We start from the raw sequence: 18,754 nt of genomic DNA, 5'->3' as shown, positions 1-18,754 counted from the left end.
TTATTAATAAAAAAATCTCCATTCTGTTCAAAAGTTTTCACCCCCGGCTCTTAATGCATCGTTTTTCATTCTGGAGCGTCAGTGAGCATTTGAACCTTCTGTAATAGTTGCATATGAGTCCTTCAGTTGTCTTCAGTGTAAAAAGATGCATCTCAAAATCATACAGTCATTGTTAGAAAGGGTGCAAAAATGCTGGAAAACCAAAGAATTTGTTGGAACTGAAGCATTTTTCTGAAGAACAGCAGGCAGTTTAACTGTTCAGGACAAACATGGGACTTAAGATCAACTATCACTAAACAAAAAAACAACAACAAGGTAACAACACAGTATTAAGAATCAAGTGTATGTAAACTTTTGAACAGGGTAATTTTTATAAATTAAACTATTATTGTGTCTTGTGAACATCTTTTATGTGAAGTATCTTATTCAGGTCAGTACTAAATAAACAATAACATGCATTTTGTATGGTCCCTCTTATTTTGGTAAAATAATTAACATTTGGCAGATTCTGAAAGGGGGGTGTAAACATTTGACCTGTATAAAATTAAATATTATTTCATAAATAATATTTCACATCAAAATGTCAAATAAAGGCTAAAATCTGATCAACCTCAGACGAATGAATGGTACTTTGGAGCTAGATGTTTTTTTTTCTGTTTTCTCTCTTTCCCAGATCATGGAGTTGTTAATGAAAGGAAACAAGCAGAGAACTCAAGAGCCTACGGCAGCCAATCAGACGTCTTCTCGCTCTCACGCTGTGCTGCAGGTGGCCGTGCGGCAACAGAGCCGATGTCGAGACATCCTGCAGGAAGTGCGATTCGCACGTCTGTTCATGATCGATCTGGCAGGGTCTGAACGGGCTTCACAGGTATGATGTGGGATATTTGTAGGTGTGAAATATAAAGGTCTATTCATCTTTTACTTGAGTTAGAACATAAAAGCACAGTGGGCGAGCTCAGACGTACGTCTGTAAAGTTGGTAGTCATTAATATAAGGCTATCAATCTTTCTTTATACATAAAAGCTGGCACAGTTGGCGCCAGATATATTCAGAATCATATATCAGCCAGTGACGAGGGAACAACTCCAAGAGTGATTTAGCTATTAGCGATAAACCTGAAGCCATCTAAAATAAATTTGTTGATTATTACATCCGTTATGATGCATCAGGTGTTTTTGATGAGGACATGTGAATCATGTTTAATATTAAAGTGTCATTTCCACTCACTGCATGAGATGGGAAGATATTACATACGCGTGCCATGTATTTGCCATGGAAACGGTTAAAAATGTTAACCACTCAGGCACCCTGTGGGTTTAAACATGCATGTGACAGGCACAAAAGCAGATCACGTTGTTTCTGGTTATGGGGTATTGTTGCTCAGAAACATGAGTGCTTGTTTGTTCTCTATTGATGAGGAAGACAAGCCTGTTGCTCAACTTTTCAGAAAATAAAATATACAAGAGCGCCCCCTGCTGGAAGCTCTAGCAGACTTTCTAACCTGCGTGTAGACTGACAGTTTAATGACTGGGTGCAAATAACTTCTGTTTTTACTTTCAGACACAGAACAGGGGTCAGAGGTTAAAAGAGGGAGCTCATATCAACCGCTCTTTGCTCGCGCTGGGGAACTGCATCAATGCTTTGAGCGAAAAGAATGGAAACAAATACGTCAACTATAGAGACAGCAAGCTCACACGATTGCTCAAGGTACAGCTAAGTGCATTTTCATGAACATAGAGGCTTGTGGGATACTTTTCTTAATTGTTGTCAGTTGTCTTACCATGGTTTTCTCATGTTTAAAGGACTCTCTAGGAGGAAACAGTCGGACGGTAATGATTGCCCATATAAGCCCTGCATCTCTGGCCTTTGAGGATTCACGGAATACCTTGACTTACGCCGACCGTGCCAAAAGCATCCGTACACGGGTTAGTTTGATGCATGATAAAACAATGGAAAACCTAGTTACCTACTTGCACAGTAACCTACTATTACCATTCAAAAGTTTGGGTCAGTCAATTTTGTGACGCATTTTGTGATGCCGTTTCTCGGTGTAACTGTTTGGTGACTGTTATATCTTACCACTCCATGTCATGTTATTCTTCCTGTGCAGGTGAAGAGAAATCTGTTGAATGTGTCCTATCACATCGCCCAGTACACCAGCATCATCTCTGACCTGCGGAGCGAGATTCAGCGGCTGAAGAAAAAGATAGCAGACCAAGCCAGCAGACAGGTCAACCCAGACAGAACAGACATCCGCCATGTTCAAGGTAAAATCCTATCTGTAAGAAGTGAAGCGATATATTATTGATACCACCTCCATTTTGAATTCCCAGCTATTCTATTCTATTCTATTCTATTCTATTCTATTCTATTCTATTCTATTCTATTCTATTCTATTCTATTCTATTCTATTCCATTCCATTTTATTCCATTCTATTAATAGAGGTTGTTTTCTAATTGGTTTGATTTTCTTTTTAATTTTACTTTAAATTCCCAACTATTCTATTCTATTCTATTCTGTTCTATTCTATTCTATTCTATTCTATTCTATTCTATTCTATTCTATTCTATTCTATTCTATTCTATATTGTTCTGTTCTGTTCTATTATAATAGGTTGTTTTCTGTTTAGTTTGATTTTTTTTCTTTTCTTTTCTTTTCTTTTCTTTTCTACTCTATTCTATTCTATTCTATTCTGTTCTATATTGTTCTGGTCTATACTGTTTTGTTCTATTCTAATAAGTTGTTTTCAGTTTTTTTGTATTTTACTTTGAATTCCCAACTATTCTATTCTATTTTATTTTATTCTATTCTATTCTATTCTATTCTATTCTATTCTATTCTATTTCTATTCTATTCTATTCTATATTGTTCTGGTCTATACTGTTTTGTTCTATTCTAATAAGTTGTTTTCTGTTTTTTTGTATTTTACTTTGAATTCCCAACTATTCTATTTTATTCTATTCTATTCTATTCTATTCTATTCTATTCTGTATTGTTCTGGTCTATACTGTTTTGTTCTATTCTAATAAGTTGTTTTCTGTTTTTTTGTATTTTACTTTGAATTCCCAGCTATTCTATTCTATATTGTTCTGTTCTGTTTTATTCTAATAGGTTGTTTTCTTTTTGGTTTGATTTTCTTGTATTTTAATTTAAGTCTCTAAATATTCTATTCTATTCTATTCTATTCTATATTGTTCTGGTCTATACTGTTTTGTTCTATTCTAATAAGTTGTTTTTTATTTATTTTTTTATTTTTTACTTTGAATTCCCAACTATTCTATTCTATTCTATTCTATATTGGTCTGTTTTGTTCTATACTGTTCTGTTGTATTCTATTCTAATAGGTTGGTTTGTTTGGTTTGATTTTTTTGTTTTATTAAATATTAAAAGTGATGTGTATCATTGATGCCACCGCAATTTTACTTTGAATTCCCAACTATTCTGTGTTCTATTCTATTCTACTCTATTCTATTCTGTTTGATTATTTTCTGTTTGATTCTGGTCTATTTCATTCTAATAGACTATTTTCTGCTTGATCAGATTATTATCTGTTTGATCATATTCTTTTTGAAAGTATTCTGTTCTATGTAAATCTAGTAGATTTGTTTCCACTTGTTTAAATTATTTTCTATTTGACTAGATTTTTTTCTAAATTATTCTGTTTTATTCTATTCTAACAAATTATTTTCTGTTTGATCCTGTTATTTTCTAATTGAGTCTGTTTTCTGATTGATTGTCAGTTTGATTATTTGCTATTCTATTCATATTTTCTTTTTGATTAGATACTTTTTAATTGATTCTGGTCTATTTTATTCTATTGTATTGATTTTTGTTTGATTAGATACTTTTTTTTAAATGATTCTTTTCTGACATAGTCTGTTCTATTCTAATAGATTCTTTTCTGTTTGGTAAGATTCTTTCTAATTGGTTCTATTCTATTCTTTTCTGTTTAATAGGGTTCTTTTTCTGTTTGATTAGAATATTGTTCTTTTATACATTTTTTATATATATTTCATATATTATTTTGACTATATTGTTTAATTAGACTTTTTTTCTAAATCTCTTCTATTCTACTTGTTTTGTTTTCTGTTCTATTCTGTTTTAACTCAAATATGTATCGTAACATTATTTTTTTTGTGTTTTCCTCTAGCGGAGGTGCAGGCTCACTCCTCTCAGCAGAGCCGGGCTGAGATGGACCAACTGCGGGAGCAGCTGATCGATGCGTTTAGACAGCAGATGGACATCAGGAAGCGTCTTATGGAGCTGGACAACAGCAACATGGAAATCCAGATAGACACATCCAAACACCTGCTGACAATCGCAGAGTGAGTCTTCATTCTGCACACAACCCAAAACAAGATTACAGCTATATACACAGTTGCCCTAAAGCTATTTGGACACTTAAGTAAGAAGGTGGCCAAATATATCAAATGACTTTGAACACTATCATCAGTTGTTTTATTATTTCAGACTGAACAAATTTGACTTGTGCTGTTGTTCTTTAAAATAAATGCTTGGTTATTGAAATATTGTCTGTCTCCATCTAGCTGGGAGCAAGAACGCTTCAGAAGGAGGAAGAAGTGGCAGGGCGAGAGGAGGAAGGAGAGTTTTAATAAGGATGAGAGTGAGAAAGACTCAGACTCACCAGAATCTTTGCCTGACAGCACAGAGACACAAGAGGTGGCCATTGCCAGAGAAAACCTTGTCACGCTCATGGCTGAGCAGAAGAAAATACAAAAACAGAAGGTAATGTTGTTATGAGCCACTAGAGGGCAGAACAACACTTGGAAAACTCAGTCCTGTCCAGCAGCAATAGCATTGAATAGGCTGATTTGTTAGTTTAAATGGTTCCCAATGGTTATCCTATGTTTAATTTTCTAGTTATATGAAATATTAAATCTTATAGTCTTATAGTTCTTACAGTCTAGTAGTTGTCATTTACTTGGTGAATCTCCTCAGCTGAATCATGATTTATTAAAAACAATACATTATTTGATTGCAAGTCATGCATATTACTATGGCTAAGATAAAGCTAATGTATAAGATACTTAATGTCATGGAATTCTATTCTATTCTTTTTTGTATTTCATTTGAATCCCTAACTATTCTATTCTATTCTATTCTATATTGTTCTGGTCTAGACTGTTCTGTTCTGTTCTAATAATATTTTTTTTGTATTTTACTTTGAATTCCCAACTATTCTATTCTATTCTATTCTATATTGTTCTGGACTGGTCTATACTATTCTGTTCTATTCTAATAAGTTGTTTTCTATTTTCTGTATTGTACTTTGAATTCCCAACTATTCTATTTTATTCTATTCTATTCTATATTGTTCTGTTTTGTTCTATTCTAATAGGTTGTTTTCTGTTTAGTTTGATTATTTTTTGTATTTTATTTGAATCCCTAACTATTCTATTCTATTCTATTCTATTCTATTCTATTCTATTCTGGTCTATACTGTTCTGTTCTATTCTAATAGGTTGTTTTCTGTTTAGTTTGATTTTTTGGGATTTTATTTGAATCCCTAACTATTCTATACTATTATGTTCTATTCTAATAAGTAGGTTTTTTGTATTTTACTTTGAATTCCCAACTATTTATTCTATTCTATTCTATTCTATTCAAAATTGTTCTGGTCTATACTATTATGTTCTATTCTAATATGTAAGTTTTTGTGTATTTTACTTTGAATTCCCAACTATTTATTCTATTCTATTCTATTCTATTCTATTCTATTCTATTCTATTCAAAATTGTTCTGGTCTATACTATTAATACTATTATGTTCTATTCTAATAAGTAGGGTTTTTTTGTTTTTTACTTTGAATTCCCAACTATTTATTCTATTCTATTCTATTCTATTCTATTCTATTCAAAATTGTTCTGGTCTATACTACTATGTTCTATTCTAATAAGTTATTTTTTATCATTTTTTGTATTTTACTTTGAATTCCCAACTATTCTATTCTATTTTATTCTATTCTGTTCTATTCAGAATTGTTCTGGTCTATACTATTATCTTCTCTAATAAGTTGTTTTTTAATTTTTTTTTTTTTTTTTGTATTTTACTTTGAATTCCCTAACTATTCTATTCTATTCTATTCTATATTGTTCTGTTCTATTCTAATAGGCTGTTTTCTGTCTAGTTCCATTTTTTTATATTTTACTTTGAATTCCCAACTTCAAAAATATTCAAAAGACATTAGTTCAGTTCCAAAAACCAAGTAAACTCCCTACATAGGCAACATTCTAAATAAACTGACTGATTTAGAACACTCTGCATAGGCAGCGCATTGCTGGATTGCCGTCTCAAGGCATTTCCTACATTTCCTCTCTGCCTTTGGACTGAGAATTCTCATAAGCAAAGATAATTTGTACATGACTTGCAGTGTTAATGAAGTCACTCATCACAGTAATTGACCACCGTTCCTCTGTTCTCTTTAGGCCGGAATGGAGCAGCGCCTGGCAGAACTCAGAGAGAAAGCACGACGTCTCGAAGAGCTTCTCCCCCGCCGTGTGAGCTCAGAGGAGCAAAGGGAAGTGCTTTGCCTCCTCTGCAAGGTTCACGAGCTGGAGATCGAGAACGCAGAGATGCAGTCCAGCGCGCTGCTCAAAGACAACGTGATCCGACAGAAAAACGTGGTTGTGCAGCGTTTCGAACAGCACAGACACCTCTGCCATGAGATCATCCAGCAGCAGCGGCAATTTATTAATGGTGAGTCATTCGCAGGAATAAGAAATGGCACCCAAATCTCAGCCAGCGATGAATCAGGCCAAACTGTGGCAGTAAAGTTTTCCAAGTGATGCAATATGAAGGTTCAGTTTAGTTCAAGCTCTCTCTATATAGTTTCTTGTACTGTAGAAAAATAAATGTTATATAAGAAGTTAAGGTCAATGTTGTTTTTGCAGATCACAGTCTCCTTGTTCCTCCTCATCTTCAAGAGCTTTATGAGATGTACATGAAGGAAATGGATGAGAAGAACTTGGACAGAGTTGTGGCCCTGGATAAGTTCACCATTCGCACACTTAAGGTACGTCAAGCAAAACTGACTCTATTTACTTTTTGAATACACATTCTGCTCATATTTTGGACAAAACATCCATGCACATTATTTCAAAGCATCAAAATCCTGCCTTCAAGAGAAGGATTTGATAAAATCATATTTTTGACATATTTATGTAGGAGGGTTCCCTGCCCAAGATCACCCTCCCCAGTAGAGGTCGTGACCCCTTGCAGGAGATGGATTCAGACCAAGAGAGTGTTCGCACACTGGGCTCAGACAACAGAGAAGGGCGGACGAAATTGAGGAGACACACGCTGCCTCCGATTCTCCCAGAGCCTGATGGGTAAGAAGAGCTCCCAAAGATTTCCCTTCTTATGCAAAATTTATATATTTCCTTGTATGGAAACCTTCATTGGCCAAAAATATTTGACATTTTGTGAATGTGTCATTTTTGTGTTGGTTCACATGTTTTACTTACAAGGTTTTTTTTTTCTATCCATATAGGGACAGAGTGTTTAAGAGTAGTCACAAACAGATGAAGAACTCTGTAGTTATGACTCCTCCACCCATCCACATCAATGGACAGGGCAACAGAGAGGTGAGTTTCTGGGAGTTCACATTTGCAGCTCACTGTAATATAGCTTTTTTAAGATTATACACTAATGTTCAAAAGTTTGGTGTCAGTAAGTATGCAACAAAGAATTTCTATTTCAAATAATACAAAATGTTCTTTAAATTAATATAAAAAAGATGACAATTTTTCTGTTTCCACAAAAATATTAACAGAACTGTTTTCAACATTGATAATCATAAATGTGACCCTGGACCACAAAACCAGTCATAGTCGTATATTTGTAGCAATAGTATACATTTTAGGGGTCAAAATTATCCATTTTTCTTTTATGCCAAAAATCATTAGGGTATTAAGTACCATGTTCCATAAATATATTTTGTAAATCTCCTACCGTAAATATATCAAAATGTCATTTTTGCTAAGAACTTCATTTGGACAACTTTAAAGGCGGTTTTCTCCATATTTTGATTTGTTTTGCATCCTCAGATTCCATATTTTCAAATAGATGTATCTCAGCTAAATATTGCCCTATCCTAACAAACCATACATCAATGGAAAGCTTATTTATTCAGTTTCAGCTGATGCATAAATCTCAGTTTTAAAAAATTGACCCTTATGACTGGTTTTGTGGTCACAAATATTTCTTAAGCTTCAATTCAGCGTATTAGAATGATTCATATGAAGGATCATATGACACTGTAGACTGGAGTAATAGCTAATAAAGATTCAACTTTACAGGAATAAATAGCATTTTTAAAGGTGCTGTAATTTTTTGACTGCACTAAAGCATAAAAACACCATCATTCCTTTGCTGATATTTAGAAAACATGTAAAGTTCACGCTACAACTCATTATTTTACTTTGAAAATGTGCATTCCGTACTGGAATGTCTGTTTATATTTTGGTTTATGTGATTCGGCCCACTGACAGTTTACCCAATAATATTTCGACAGTCCGGGTTGCCAGTTGGTAAAAAACACAGCGTAATGCCATGAAAGCTAGCAAACAAACTGGCTTTAAAATCACAGGAATAAATTAATTTTTAAAATATATTCAAATAGAAAACAGTTATTTTAAATAGTAAAAATATTTTAGAATTTTACTGTATTTGTACTTTGGATCAAATAAATGCAGGCTTGGTGAGCAGAAGAGACTTTTTTTTTAAAAAAGCATTGAAAATCTTACTGTCTAAAATCTTTTTGATTATAAAATGAAAATATAAAATATTCACGGAAAGTGTGAATATTCTGCTTAATCTGCATTTTAATTGGTTTCTCTGTTTTTTAACTGAGTGTACCGAATAAATGAGTGCGTCTGACATGATGCTGACTGTATTTCTGCAGCTGTTGCCATCTGTCCTGGATGACGCTCTGAGATGCAGCCATCTCAGTCACAGTATGAGCAGCCATCTGGACTCCTCACCTGAGAGCAGTGAGAATGGCACAGATGCCCCTCTGACTCCTAAAGGTAAAAGTTCCTCTGCTCTTTCATCTTTGTGCTTGTTACACAGCACTCTGGAACACTTGATTCTGATTGGACAGTTCAGGCATTCTGCAGGATGCTATTTTTATATAGTGACCGCTAAACTATAGCAACCAAATTCCTACATGGCTTCTTCTGACGTTAATGCCAACTTACATAATGTCTATTACTCATGGTTTCAAAATCCCTAAACTATTTTCTCTCCAGAGAGGCAGCAGATTCTAAGAGGCGTGCAGAACATTGCGGTCAAGGCTGCTCGACGCCGCTCTAAGGTGCTAGAAATAGATGCCCTGCGATTGCCCCCTGCACCATCACCCCTAGATCCCAAGAAGCACAAGAGTAACCTGTCTCTAACCGAGGCACCCCCTAAAGGCTTGGTGCTACGGCGTGGAAGACAGCCCAGTCCAGAGCTACGCCACGCCACCTCAGATGACAACCTGTCCAGCAGCACGGGAGACGGACCCGCACCCAACAGCACATGGACACGGCCGCGGAACCGCCAGGCTGTTAAGAACCTCGCTCAACGAGAGCAGGACTTTGAGGGACGTAGACGCAAGAGGAGATCTCGATCATTTGAAGTCACAGGACAAGCAGTGAGTGTTCATATTTCACCCCAAAAACAAAAGAAGGAAAAGCTGAGAAGAACCATTAAAGGAGTAGTTCACTTTCAGAACAAAAATTTACAGATGATGTACTCACCCCCTTGTCATCCAAGATGTTCGTGTCTTTCTTTCTTTCTTTCTTCCGTCGTAAAGAAATGTTTTTTTGAGGAAAACATTTCAGGATTTGACTCCATATAATGGACTTCTATGGTGCCCCGAGTCTGAACTTCCAAAACACAGTTTAAATGCAGCTTCAAAGGGCTCTAAATGATCCCAGCCGAGGAAAGAAGGGTCTTGTCTAGCAAAACGATTGGTTATTTTCGAAAAACATTTACAATTTATATACTTTTTAATCCCAAGACGAGCATTTGAGGTTAAAAAGCATATAAATTGTAAACTTTTTTAGAAAATAATCGACCGTTTTGCTAGACAAGACCCTTCTTTCCTCGGCTGGGATCATTAAGGGGCCTTTTGAAGCTGCATTTAAACTGTGTTTTGGAAGTTCAGACTCGGGGCACCATAGAAGTCCATTATATAGAGAGAAATCCTGAAATGTTTTACTCAAAAAACATAATTTCCTTATGACCGAAGAAAGTAAGACATGAACACCTTGCATGACAAGGGGGTGAGTACATCATCTGTAAATTTATGTTCTGGAAGTGAACTAATACTTTAATTACTCACCCTGATGCCATAAGACTTTCGTTCATCTTCGGAATGTAAATTAAGATATTTTTAATAAAATCAGAGAGCTTTCTGAGCCTGCGTAGAAAGAAACACAACTGACACATTCAAGGCCCTAAAAGGTAGTAAGGACATTGTTAAAATAGTCCATGTGACATCAGTGGTTCAACTGTAATTTTATGACGCTACGAGAACGCTACTTTTTGTGCACAAAGAAAACAAAAATAATGACTTTATTCAACAATTTTAACAATTGTTATTCGACTATTTTAACAATGTCTTTGCTACCTTTTTGGGCCTTAAACATGCCAGCTGCGTTGCTGTCTATGCAGGGTCATAAAGCTCTAAGATTTCATCAAAAATATCTTAATTTGTGTTCTGAAGATGAACGAAGGCCTAACAGGTTTGGAACAACATGAGGGTGAGTAATTAATGACAGAATTTTTGATCTTGGGTGAACTATCCCTTTAAGGTTGTTTGCATTGATCAGATGTTTTCTCATTTTAAAATTAGCTTTTTATTTCACCTTAATTAAAATCTTAAACATACTATTTTATGATGTACCACTACCATATGGATGAGAAATATGTTTAATGCTCACCAAGGATGTATTTAATTAATAAAAAATCCAGTAAAATTGCCGATACGCTGATCTGGTACACAAGAGACATTTGTCCTTTTTTTGATGGAAACCATTAAACATTTATAATTTCAGGATTCCTTGATAAAAGTTTAAAATAACTTTTAATTAATTCATTTTAAAAACTGAAATAGTTTGTAACAATATAAATGCCTTTACTAGCACTTAAATATAAATAAATAAAAAATTGCTGGCCCCAAACATTTGAACAGAAGTATATAAATATTCAATAATATATGTATATTTAATATTTCAATAATTTTATAATAATATTTAAATAATTAATTAAACTGTTCACAGTGAAAATGTGCTTAACTGTTGTTGAAAAATGCAAAAACATTCAAATATAGTTTCTTACTACTTTCCTTTGGTTTTGCCATAAAATATGATCCAGACATTCTGTTATTTCTTATTTATTAAATGTATAAAACAACTCAGAATTTTCTCCACCTTGCAGTTGTCTCAGGCTAAAAACACCAGCCAGCGATTTCGTCCCCTGGACAGCACTTCTGATCCCCACCTGCACATTAACGGTCATCCACCAGCCCCCCTTCTGCGCCCCCAACACAGAGCACAGCCTCAATTGAGTAAAATTCGACCCCCTCACAACATCCACCAAACAGGTATAGCACAGTTTTGTTTTTTTTAATGATGGAAATGTAAAATTCATTTATCCACCCAATTTGTGTTTAGTGAAAACCAATAAGATTTATTTAATGCACAGATGTATTGTGTTCAACTGGACTAAGAACAAGTATTAAGAAAATTACTGTCAATTTTGATTTTCCACAGGATCAACAGCAGATGTCACTTCCTCCAACCTGCCCTCCCACCTCATAAAGCGTGGCCCCCAAACCAGACAACTTCAGCCCCTCCTGTACGTCACAACCACTGGAACAGGAGGCCAGCGCACCCGCAAACACTAAACAGGCCCATAAGCTCATAGACTGTCTCCTTGTGATCCCAGCATCAGCACTATGGAACCAGTAAAACATTGACAGTAGAGACCAAGTTGAAGGTCTCTTGGACGATAAAACATTACTGAAATGTATCTAATCACATGAAAACTGGGCTGCTCTTCTGGCTCCTAGCTTTTCTCTGAAGACAGGTGACTTACAATGTCTTCTTTTAATTTGTTTGAGTCCATTGGCTTGTGTAAGTGACCAAAATTGAATGATATGAATTGAATGGCCTTGAACTGTGTAAAAACTTCTCACAATAACATGCAAACACAATCCTTTAAATCCGAGCCAATGCGACAGGGGATAAAACCTGCCTCAGATGCCTTCTGATTGAATATGTGTATCAGGCCTTATGGTGACAATTCATTAACAGTTCCTGAAAACATATTTAAATCTGCAGAACTGAAAAGGTGATGCTTGTTTATGCGACTGAGGAATGGAATATGCCCCTCTTGTTCCCCAGGGAGCAATATATATTTTACAGCTTTTCTAGCTGTGAAAGTATTGCTCCCTCAGGCCTTGCACAAATGAATGTACTGTCACATTGCTTATGATTCATATGTCTGGCTTCTGTGACCGTTCCATTTACTGATGTCATTTTGTGTTTACTGGTAATAATCAATGTAAATTTGCCTTCACTGTCACGCAGGTTTCAGCGTAGCTGTTTTCTCTAAAAATCCTTTTGGGTTTGTGTTAGTTCTTAGTGCAAGACAAGGTGGCATACTGTATTTAACGTAGTTCATACCCTCGGTGGAATGTTTTTAATCAAAAAAAAGGAAAAAAAATGGCTGCCTTTTCTTTGAAAAGACTGTATTTTTGTTTTGTTTTTCACAATTATACATGCATAGACACTTTTTTCTACTCTTAATTTTATACCTTTTTTGTAACCAAATAAATTTGATTGACAAAGTGATTGGAGTAGTGTATGTATTGTCGATATTGCCCACATTATATACAGTTGAAGTCAAAAGTTTTCGTACACCTTGCAGTCAGCAAAATATATATTTACCAAAATAAGAGGGATCTTACAAAATGCATGTTATTTTTTATGTAGTACTGACCTGAAAAAGATATTTCACATAAAACACATTTACATCTAGTCCACAAGAGAAAATAATAGTTACATTTATTAAAATTACTGTATTCAAAAGTTTACGTACACTTGATTCTTAATACTGTGGTGTTACCTGAATGATCCACAGCTGTGTTTTTTCTTTAGTGATAGTTGTTCATAAGTTCCTTGTTTGTCTTGAACAGTTAAACTGCCTGCTGTTCTTTAGAAAAATCCTTCATGTCCCACAAATTCATTTTTGAACCATTTCCAGCAATGACTGTGTGATTTTGAGATCCATCTTGTCACACTGAGGACAACTGAGGGACTCATATGCAACTATTACAGAAGGTTCAAACGCTCACTGATGCTCCAGAATGAAAAATGGTGCATTAGGATTAGGGGTGTAAACAGGATGAAGATGCCTACATTTTTCTTATTTTGCCTAAATATCATATTTTTTTTCATTTAGTACTGCCCTTCAAAAGCTACAGAAAATACTTGCATGCTTCCCAGAAGACAAAATAAGTTAGATTTACCCTGATCTTCAAATTCCAAAAGTTTTAACCCCTGACTCTTAATGCATTTGGCTTTCTTCTGAGGCATCAGTGAGCATTTGAACATTCTGTAATAGTTGCATATGTCCTCAGTGTGAAAAGATGGATCTCAAAATCATACAGTCATTGTTGGAAAGGCCAAATGCTAAAAAAAAACAAAAAATTTATGGGACCTAAAGGATTTTACTGAAGAACAGCAGGCAGTTTAACTGCTTAGAACAAACAAGGGACTTATGAACAACTGTATGACTAATGTAGATTGTTCAGGTAACAACACAGTATTAGGAATCAAGTGTATGTAAACTTTTGAATGGGGTCATTTTTATAAATTCAACTATTATTTTCTCTTGTGCACTATATGTAAATATCTTATGTGAAATATCTGACTCAGGTCAGTTGTACATAAAAAATAACATGCATTTTGTATAATCCCTCTTAGATTCTGCAAGGTGTATGTAAACTTTTGACTTCAACCATACATTTTTGTCAAGGTTAGTTTTAAGGATATGGGGTAATGTAATATAAGGTAATGTTGTGGAGAATAGCTCTGCAGAACATCTGAATCTTTCTCTGTCCAAACAACTATCTTTGTACAATTTCGTTATCGGTCACTGACTGTCTAAGAAGCGTACAGACCATTCTTTGATAGCCTGCGTCATTACCGGTACTTTCCACATTTGATTATTATTCACACTTGCTTTCATTGTAGAAAACCTAGTCTGTTTTTCAAAACATAACTTCTCCTTTTCACACATTTTCTATTTCTGCTCTATCTCATCCTGTGGCATCTCCCATCTCCGGTACTTCCTTCTCTTTTCTTTATTTATAAGGCCATGAGGCCTACACAGTCAGCCAAATTTGGCCTTGAGGCCTTCAAATGCACCCAGCTTGTATATGAGGCAAATAAACTTTCATGAACATGCAAAGTAACTTCTTCAATTGCTTTCTATAGGATAAATACAACATTGCATTAGTCATAGTACACAAATGTAACATACAGTAGTTGTTCAAAAGTATATGCTCACTTAAAATACTGTATACTTTATGCTTTAAACAACAGTACAACTACTGACTGTGTTCATGTACTGTCAGCACAATGCAGCGTGTATCATATTTTTCTTTTTTGGCACCATCTCAGTGGATATCAGGACTACATGTCAATATTTCAGTGTAAACAATATCTCCTATTTCCAATGACCAAGCAAAACAGCACAATCATAGCAAAACATCTATGGTGTTGAAAAACTTCAAAGCATTGCTGTATAAACTGTACAGTTTAAAATAATTGTAAAAATAAATCCGTAAAAAAAAAAAAAATAGTAGTATAATATAACAGTATTCAGGGCCGCAACTCAGACCTGTAGGTCAACGGCAGGTAACCGAGGTGTGTTGCCGACGTCAAACACCAACCACACAACCAATCAGCGAAGTCCTACAAGTTCTGAGGCTCGTGATTGGCTTGCTCCACACCGACGAATCATGAGTCTCGTAACTTGTAGCGCTTCGCTGATTGGTTAAGTGACTGGTCGGTCCAGCTGATGGCAGAGGCGCAAGTAGTGTTGACAACGCTGCCCTGGATCTCTTCCCTATTTATTTTTTTCCTAACGGATATTTATTTGAAAAGGACTAAGCGAATTTGGAGGAAAGGAAAGACATGTCTTAATGTATTTCATACGTAAGTGCACTTCCTTGTTCAAGCTTGAGGTAAAGCTGTTAGCCAGTTAGCGTTAGCTGTCAGTGTTTACACACCGAGAGCAGCGAGCAAAACTCATTATTTCATCGGTAGTTTTCACATTTGGTTCTAGTATTTCGTGTACATTAGAATAGCACACATGTAATCTATTTTAAAGAAAAAAGAAGGGGCGAAAGCCCAGCCCTGCCGTTATTGACCTGCACCGCGCGCGCACGCGAGCACGCGCAACATGTCGGGTGCACGCGACCTCCTGCACGCGCAGTAATATTCTGCATAAAAATTCACATGAGTTGTTTTACAGATAGTTAGCAGCACACTGCCGCGCTTTACAGGCTGCTTTTTCTTTTGTGGTCTTATCTGCGGTTACCTTCGTACTCACCTTTCCCCTTCTCTCTGCTTTCACACAGTTTCAATGTGTTATCAGGCTTGACACGGAAAACGGACGGTGTTCAGGCTTGAAAAAAAGTTTAATAGCTTTATATTTAATAGCAATTTGTTATTAAGGTGTTTTGTCTGTGGCGGGAAGATAAAAGCAAGCGCATCGTGTTTGTGTCTCCTGTGGAAGTTTCAACCACGCAATTAAATTAAATGATTAATTTCATTTAATTTAATTCCGTGGTTGAAACTTCCACTTCCAATAAGGTCAACGTTAGAATAGCAAACTATAAAGTCAGAATTATGAGAAAATTCTTAGAATGACTTATGTTTAATTCCATGGATCAGGGAAGTCATAATTGCCAGGTGTAAACTACATTATGAGAGGAAAAATTCAGTATTTTGTCTGTTACCATTTATTTGTATCATTTTATTTGCCCTACCAGTCAAAACTTAAACTTTTAAAGAATTCTCTTCTGCTCACCAAGCTTGCATTTATTTCAAAACACAGCAAAAGCAATAATATTGTGAAATATTTTTACTACTTATAATAATTGCTTTCTATTAGAATATATTTAAAAATGTAATTTATTCCTGTGATCAAAGCTGAATTATAGAAATAGAAATGATAGAAATTAATCCTTTTGTTTAGCAAGGATGCTTTAAAATGATCAAAAGTGATGATAAAACATTTATTTTACTATAAAACTATTTCATATAAATGCTGTTCTTCTGAACTTTCCATGAATCAAAGAAACAAAAAAAGTCTAATATTTAAGCAGCAAATCAGAATATTAGAATGATTTCTAAAGGATCATGTGACTGGAGTAATGATGTAATGATTCAGATGAATAAATGGCATTTTAAAATTTAATCAAATAGAAAACAGTTTTTTAAAATAGTAAAAATATTTCAACAGTTTTCTGTTTTTGCTGTACTTTGGATCAAATAAATGCAGGCTTGGTGAGCAGAAGAGACTTCTTTAAAAAAAAAAAAAACATTAAAAATCTTGCTGTCTTTTGACTGGTAGCATATGTATTTATTTATTTTCAATCGGTGCCAGAAACATGCTTCCATAGTCTGCTGTGTTTAAAGTTTTGGATAATTAATACAGTAATAATTAATATGATGGGCAATGATGACATTCATGTTATTCATTCTAATTGGTCACTTTCAACATTTTAATGTCATTACCTTAGTAGTCCAAATACAAATAGTAATACAAATAGAAAATTGATTATTGTAATCTGTTTTGCTCTGAACATTAACTTCTGTTTTTTTAAACTACTGTTAGGCTTTAATATTATTATTATTAATATATTTTTACATTACTGTAACTGTGAACCCATTTTTTCATGTTGAATGGACAGCAGATTAATGACATGTAAATATTAAATGCACCACATTTCACTGACAAAGAAAATTCAGATTACTGTTTAATTTAGGATCCATCCGAAAAGTTCAAAGGTTTGAAGTGTCATTCTCACATCTGTCATATCTTATCTTAACTTTGCTGACCTAACAATATTATGCACGATGAGTTGTGAAGAAACGCACTAAAGTTGGCAGTTTGTTGATTTGCAATAAGAAGGTTATGTTATGTGGTTTTGCAGCTGTGTCTGATCCATGTGCCAGTCAGCTGAAGCATGCTGGAAAAATGCAGCCCATAACCAAAAGAGATGCCGGAGTCTGGCATCAGACGAGGAGCCTGCTCTACAAAAACCTGCTGATCAAATGGAGGACCAAACAACAGAGTCTCCAGGTGCCTTTTTATCTGCCACTCACATGCTTTCTTCTCCGCTCCAAATCTGTTGCACTGTTAAAGCTTTTGCACATCTCTTCTGTGCTCTGGTGTTGTGCTCCCTCTGAAGTTTGTACAGTAAATGCCTCACCAGGAGTTACTGAAGTGTTCATTTCAATCCAGGAATTTTATGGGTATTAAAAAGGTCCTAAAAAGTCTTAATTCAGTCTTACATCATAGGAAAAGTCTTTAAGGGGGCTTCGGATGCCCATTTTCCACAACTTGATATGATTCTTTAGGGTCAAAATGAGAAGTCTATAACATACTTTGGTTAAAATTTCTCAATTGTAGTGTAAAAAAACACTCTTTTTACCTTGTCAAAATCAGCCCGTTTTAAAGCGAGCTCTGTTGCATGTTCCTTTAAATGCTAATATGCTCTGCTCGCCCTGCCCCTCTCTGCCATGGGATGATGAGCCGTAATGTTTACTTTAGTTTACTTTAGTTTAGCGGTGAGACTTGCTTGCAAGCACATTATTAAAAAAGGCCATTTCCAAGAAAGATGCATAAAAACCCTTATACTCACTTCTGCTGTGGGTGAAGCTGCATCACGAATGATTCGCACGAACATAGACGCATATGTAGGTCAGATCAGCGTTGTCCTTTCAAAAACGAAAGTAAGGTCTTCAGCGGCTCAGATGTCGGAAGTATTAAAGCATTAAACATTGCATGCATTGTAAAAACTGTCTTCCTCAGTCTTTCTGCCTTGTTTCCAATACAAATATCTAAACATCCTTAAATCAAGATGCATTTGCTTGAGATGCAAAATAAAGAAATTAAGTCTTGTTTTCGTTTAAATTAATACTTTTCGTATTGAATTCTTTTTTTTTTTTAATTCATAAACTCACTTTATTTTGACCACATATAAGTCTTTCCTAATTTTGCTTCTCAAATAAGTGTCTTGATTTAAGAATATTTAGACAAAAATACTGAGGAAGAACATCACTGTCAACATCAGTTATTTGCATTTTCTAGTGGTTGTTCCTTAATATTTCTTAACTTAGTCTTAAAGAGGTAGTTCACATTTAGAACAAAAATGTACGGATAATATTCTCACCTTCTTGTCATTAAAGATGCTCATGTCTTTCTTTCTTCAATCAATAGGAAATTATGTTTCTTGAGAAAACATTTGAAGATTTCTCTCCATATAATGGACTTCAATGGTGCCCCTAAGTTTGAACTTTCAAAATGCAGTTTAAATGTAGCTTCAAAGAGCTCTAAACGACCCCAGCCGACAAGGAAGAGTCTTTTCTAGCAAAACAATCAGTCATTTTCGAAACAAACTGACAATTTATATACTTTTAAACCTCAAACGCATGTCTTGTCTGT

At 35.0% G+C, this 18,754-nt stretch overlaps 2 protein-coding genes across 2 annotated transcripts in view; both read left to right on the top strand.

Annotated features, from left to right (window-relative positions):
- The window catches only part of kif19 (kinesin family member 19), a 61,844-nt gene extending 48,980 nt beyond the window's left edge, over nt 1-12,864 (top strand). The window contains exons 7-20 of the mRNA XM_073827927.1: nt 674-868; nt 1,561-1,707; nt 1,803-1,925; nt 2,111-2,267; nt 4,152-4,326; nt 4,549-4,747; nt 6,448-6,718; nt 6,913-7,034; nt 7,187-7,350; nt 7,512-7,605; nt 8,925-9,048; nt 9,271-9,656; nt 11,447-11,612; nt 11,782-12,864. Of these exons, the coding sequence (XP_073684028.1) occupies nt 674-868; nt 1,561-1,707; nt 1,803-1,925; nt 2,111-2,267; nt 4,152-4,326; nt 4,549-4,747; nt 6,448-6,718; nt 6,913-7,034; nt 7,187-7,350; nt 7,512-7,605; nt 8,925-9,048; nt 9,271-9,656; nt 11,447-11,612; nt 11,782-11,915 (2,457 nt within the window). The 3' untranslated portion in view covers nt 11,916-12,864. The remainder of the gene's footprint in view (nt 1-673; nt 869-1,560; nt 1,708-1,802; nt 1,926-2,110; nt 2,268-4,151; nt 4,327-4,548; nt 4,748-6,447; nt 6,719-6,912; nt 7,035-7,186; nt 7,351-7,511; nt 7,606-8,924; nt 9,049-9,270; nt 9,657-11,446; nt 11,613-11,781) is intronic.
- A 2,238-nt stretch (nt 12,865-15,102) lies between these two features.
- The window catches only part of abca5 (ATP-binding cassette, sub-family A (ABC1), member 5), a 33,169-nt gene continuing 29,517 nt past the window's right edge, over nt 15,103-18,754 (top strand). Inside the window, exons 1-2 of the mRNA XM_073827926.1 lie at nt 15,103-15,234; nt 17,241-17,389. Of these exons, the coding sequence (XP_073684027.1) occupies nt 15,222-15,234; nt 17,241-17,389 (162 nt within the window). The 5' untranslated portion in view covers nt 15,103-15,221. The remainder of the gene's footprint in view (nt 15,235-17,240; nt 17,390-18,754) is intronic.

The sequence above is a fragment of the Garra rufa genome, chromosome 22 (genome assembly GCF_049309525.1).
Source record: "Garra rufa chromosome 22, GarRuf1.0, whole genome shotgun sequence".
Classification (NCBI taxonomy): domain Eukaryota; kingdom Metazoa; phylum Chordata; class Actinopteri; order Cypriniformes; family Cyprinidae; genus Garra; species Garra rufa.
Note: the sequence above shows the minus strand (reverse complement) of the source record. Positions and strands in the feature narration are given on the sequence as shown.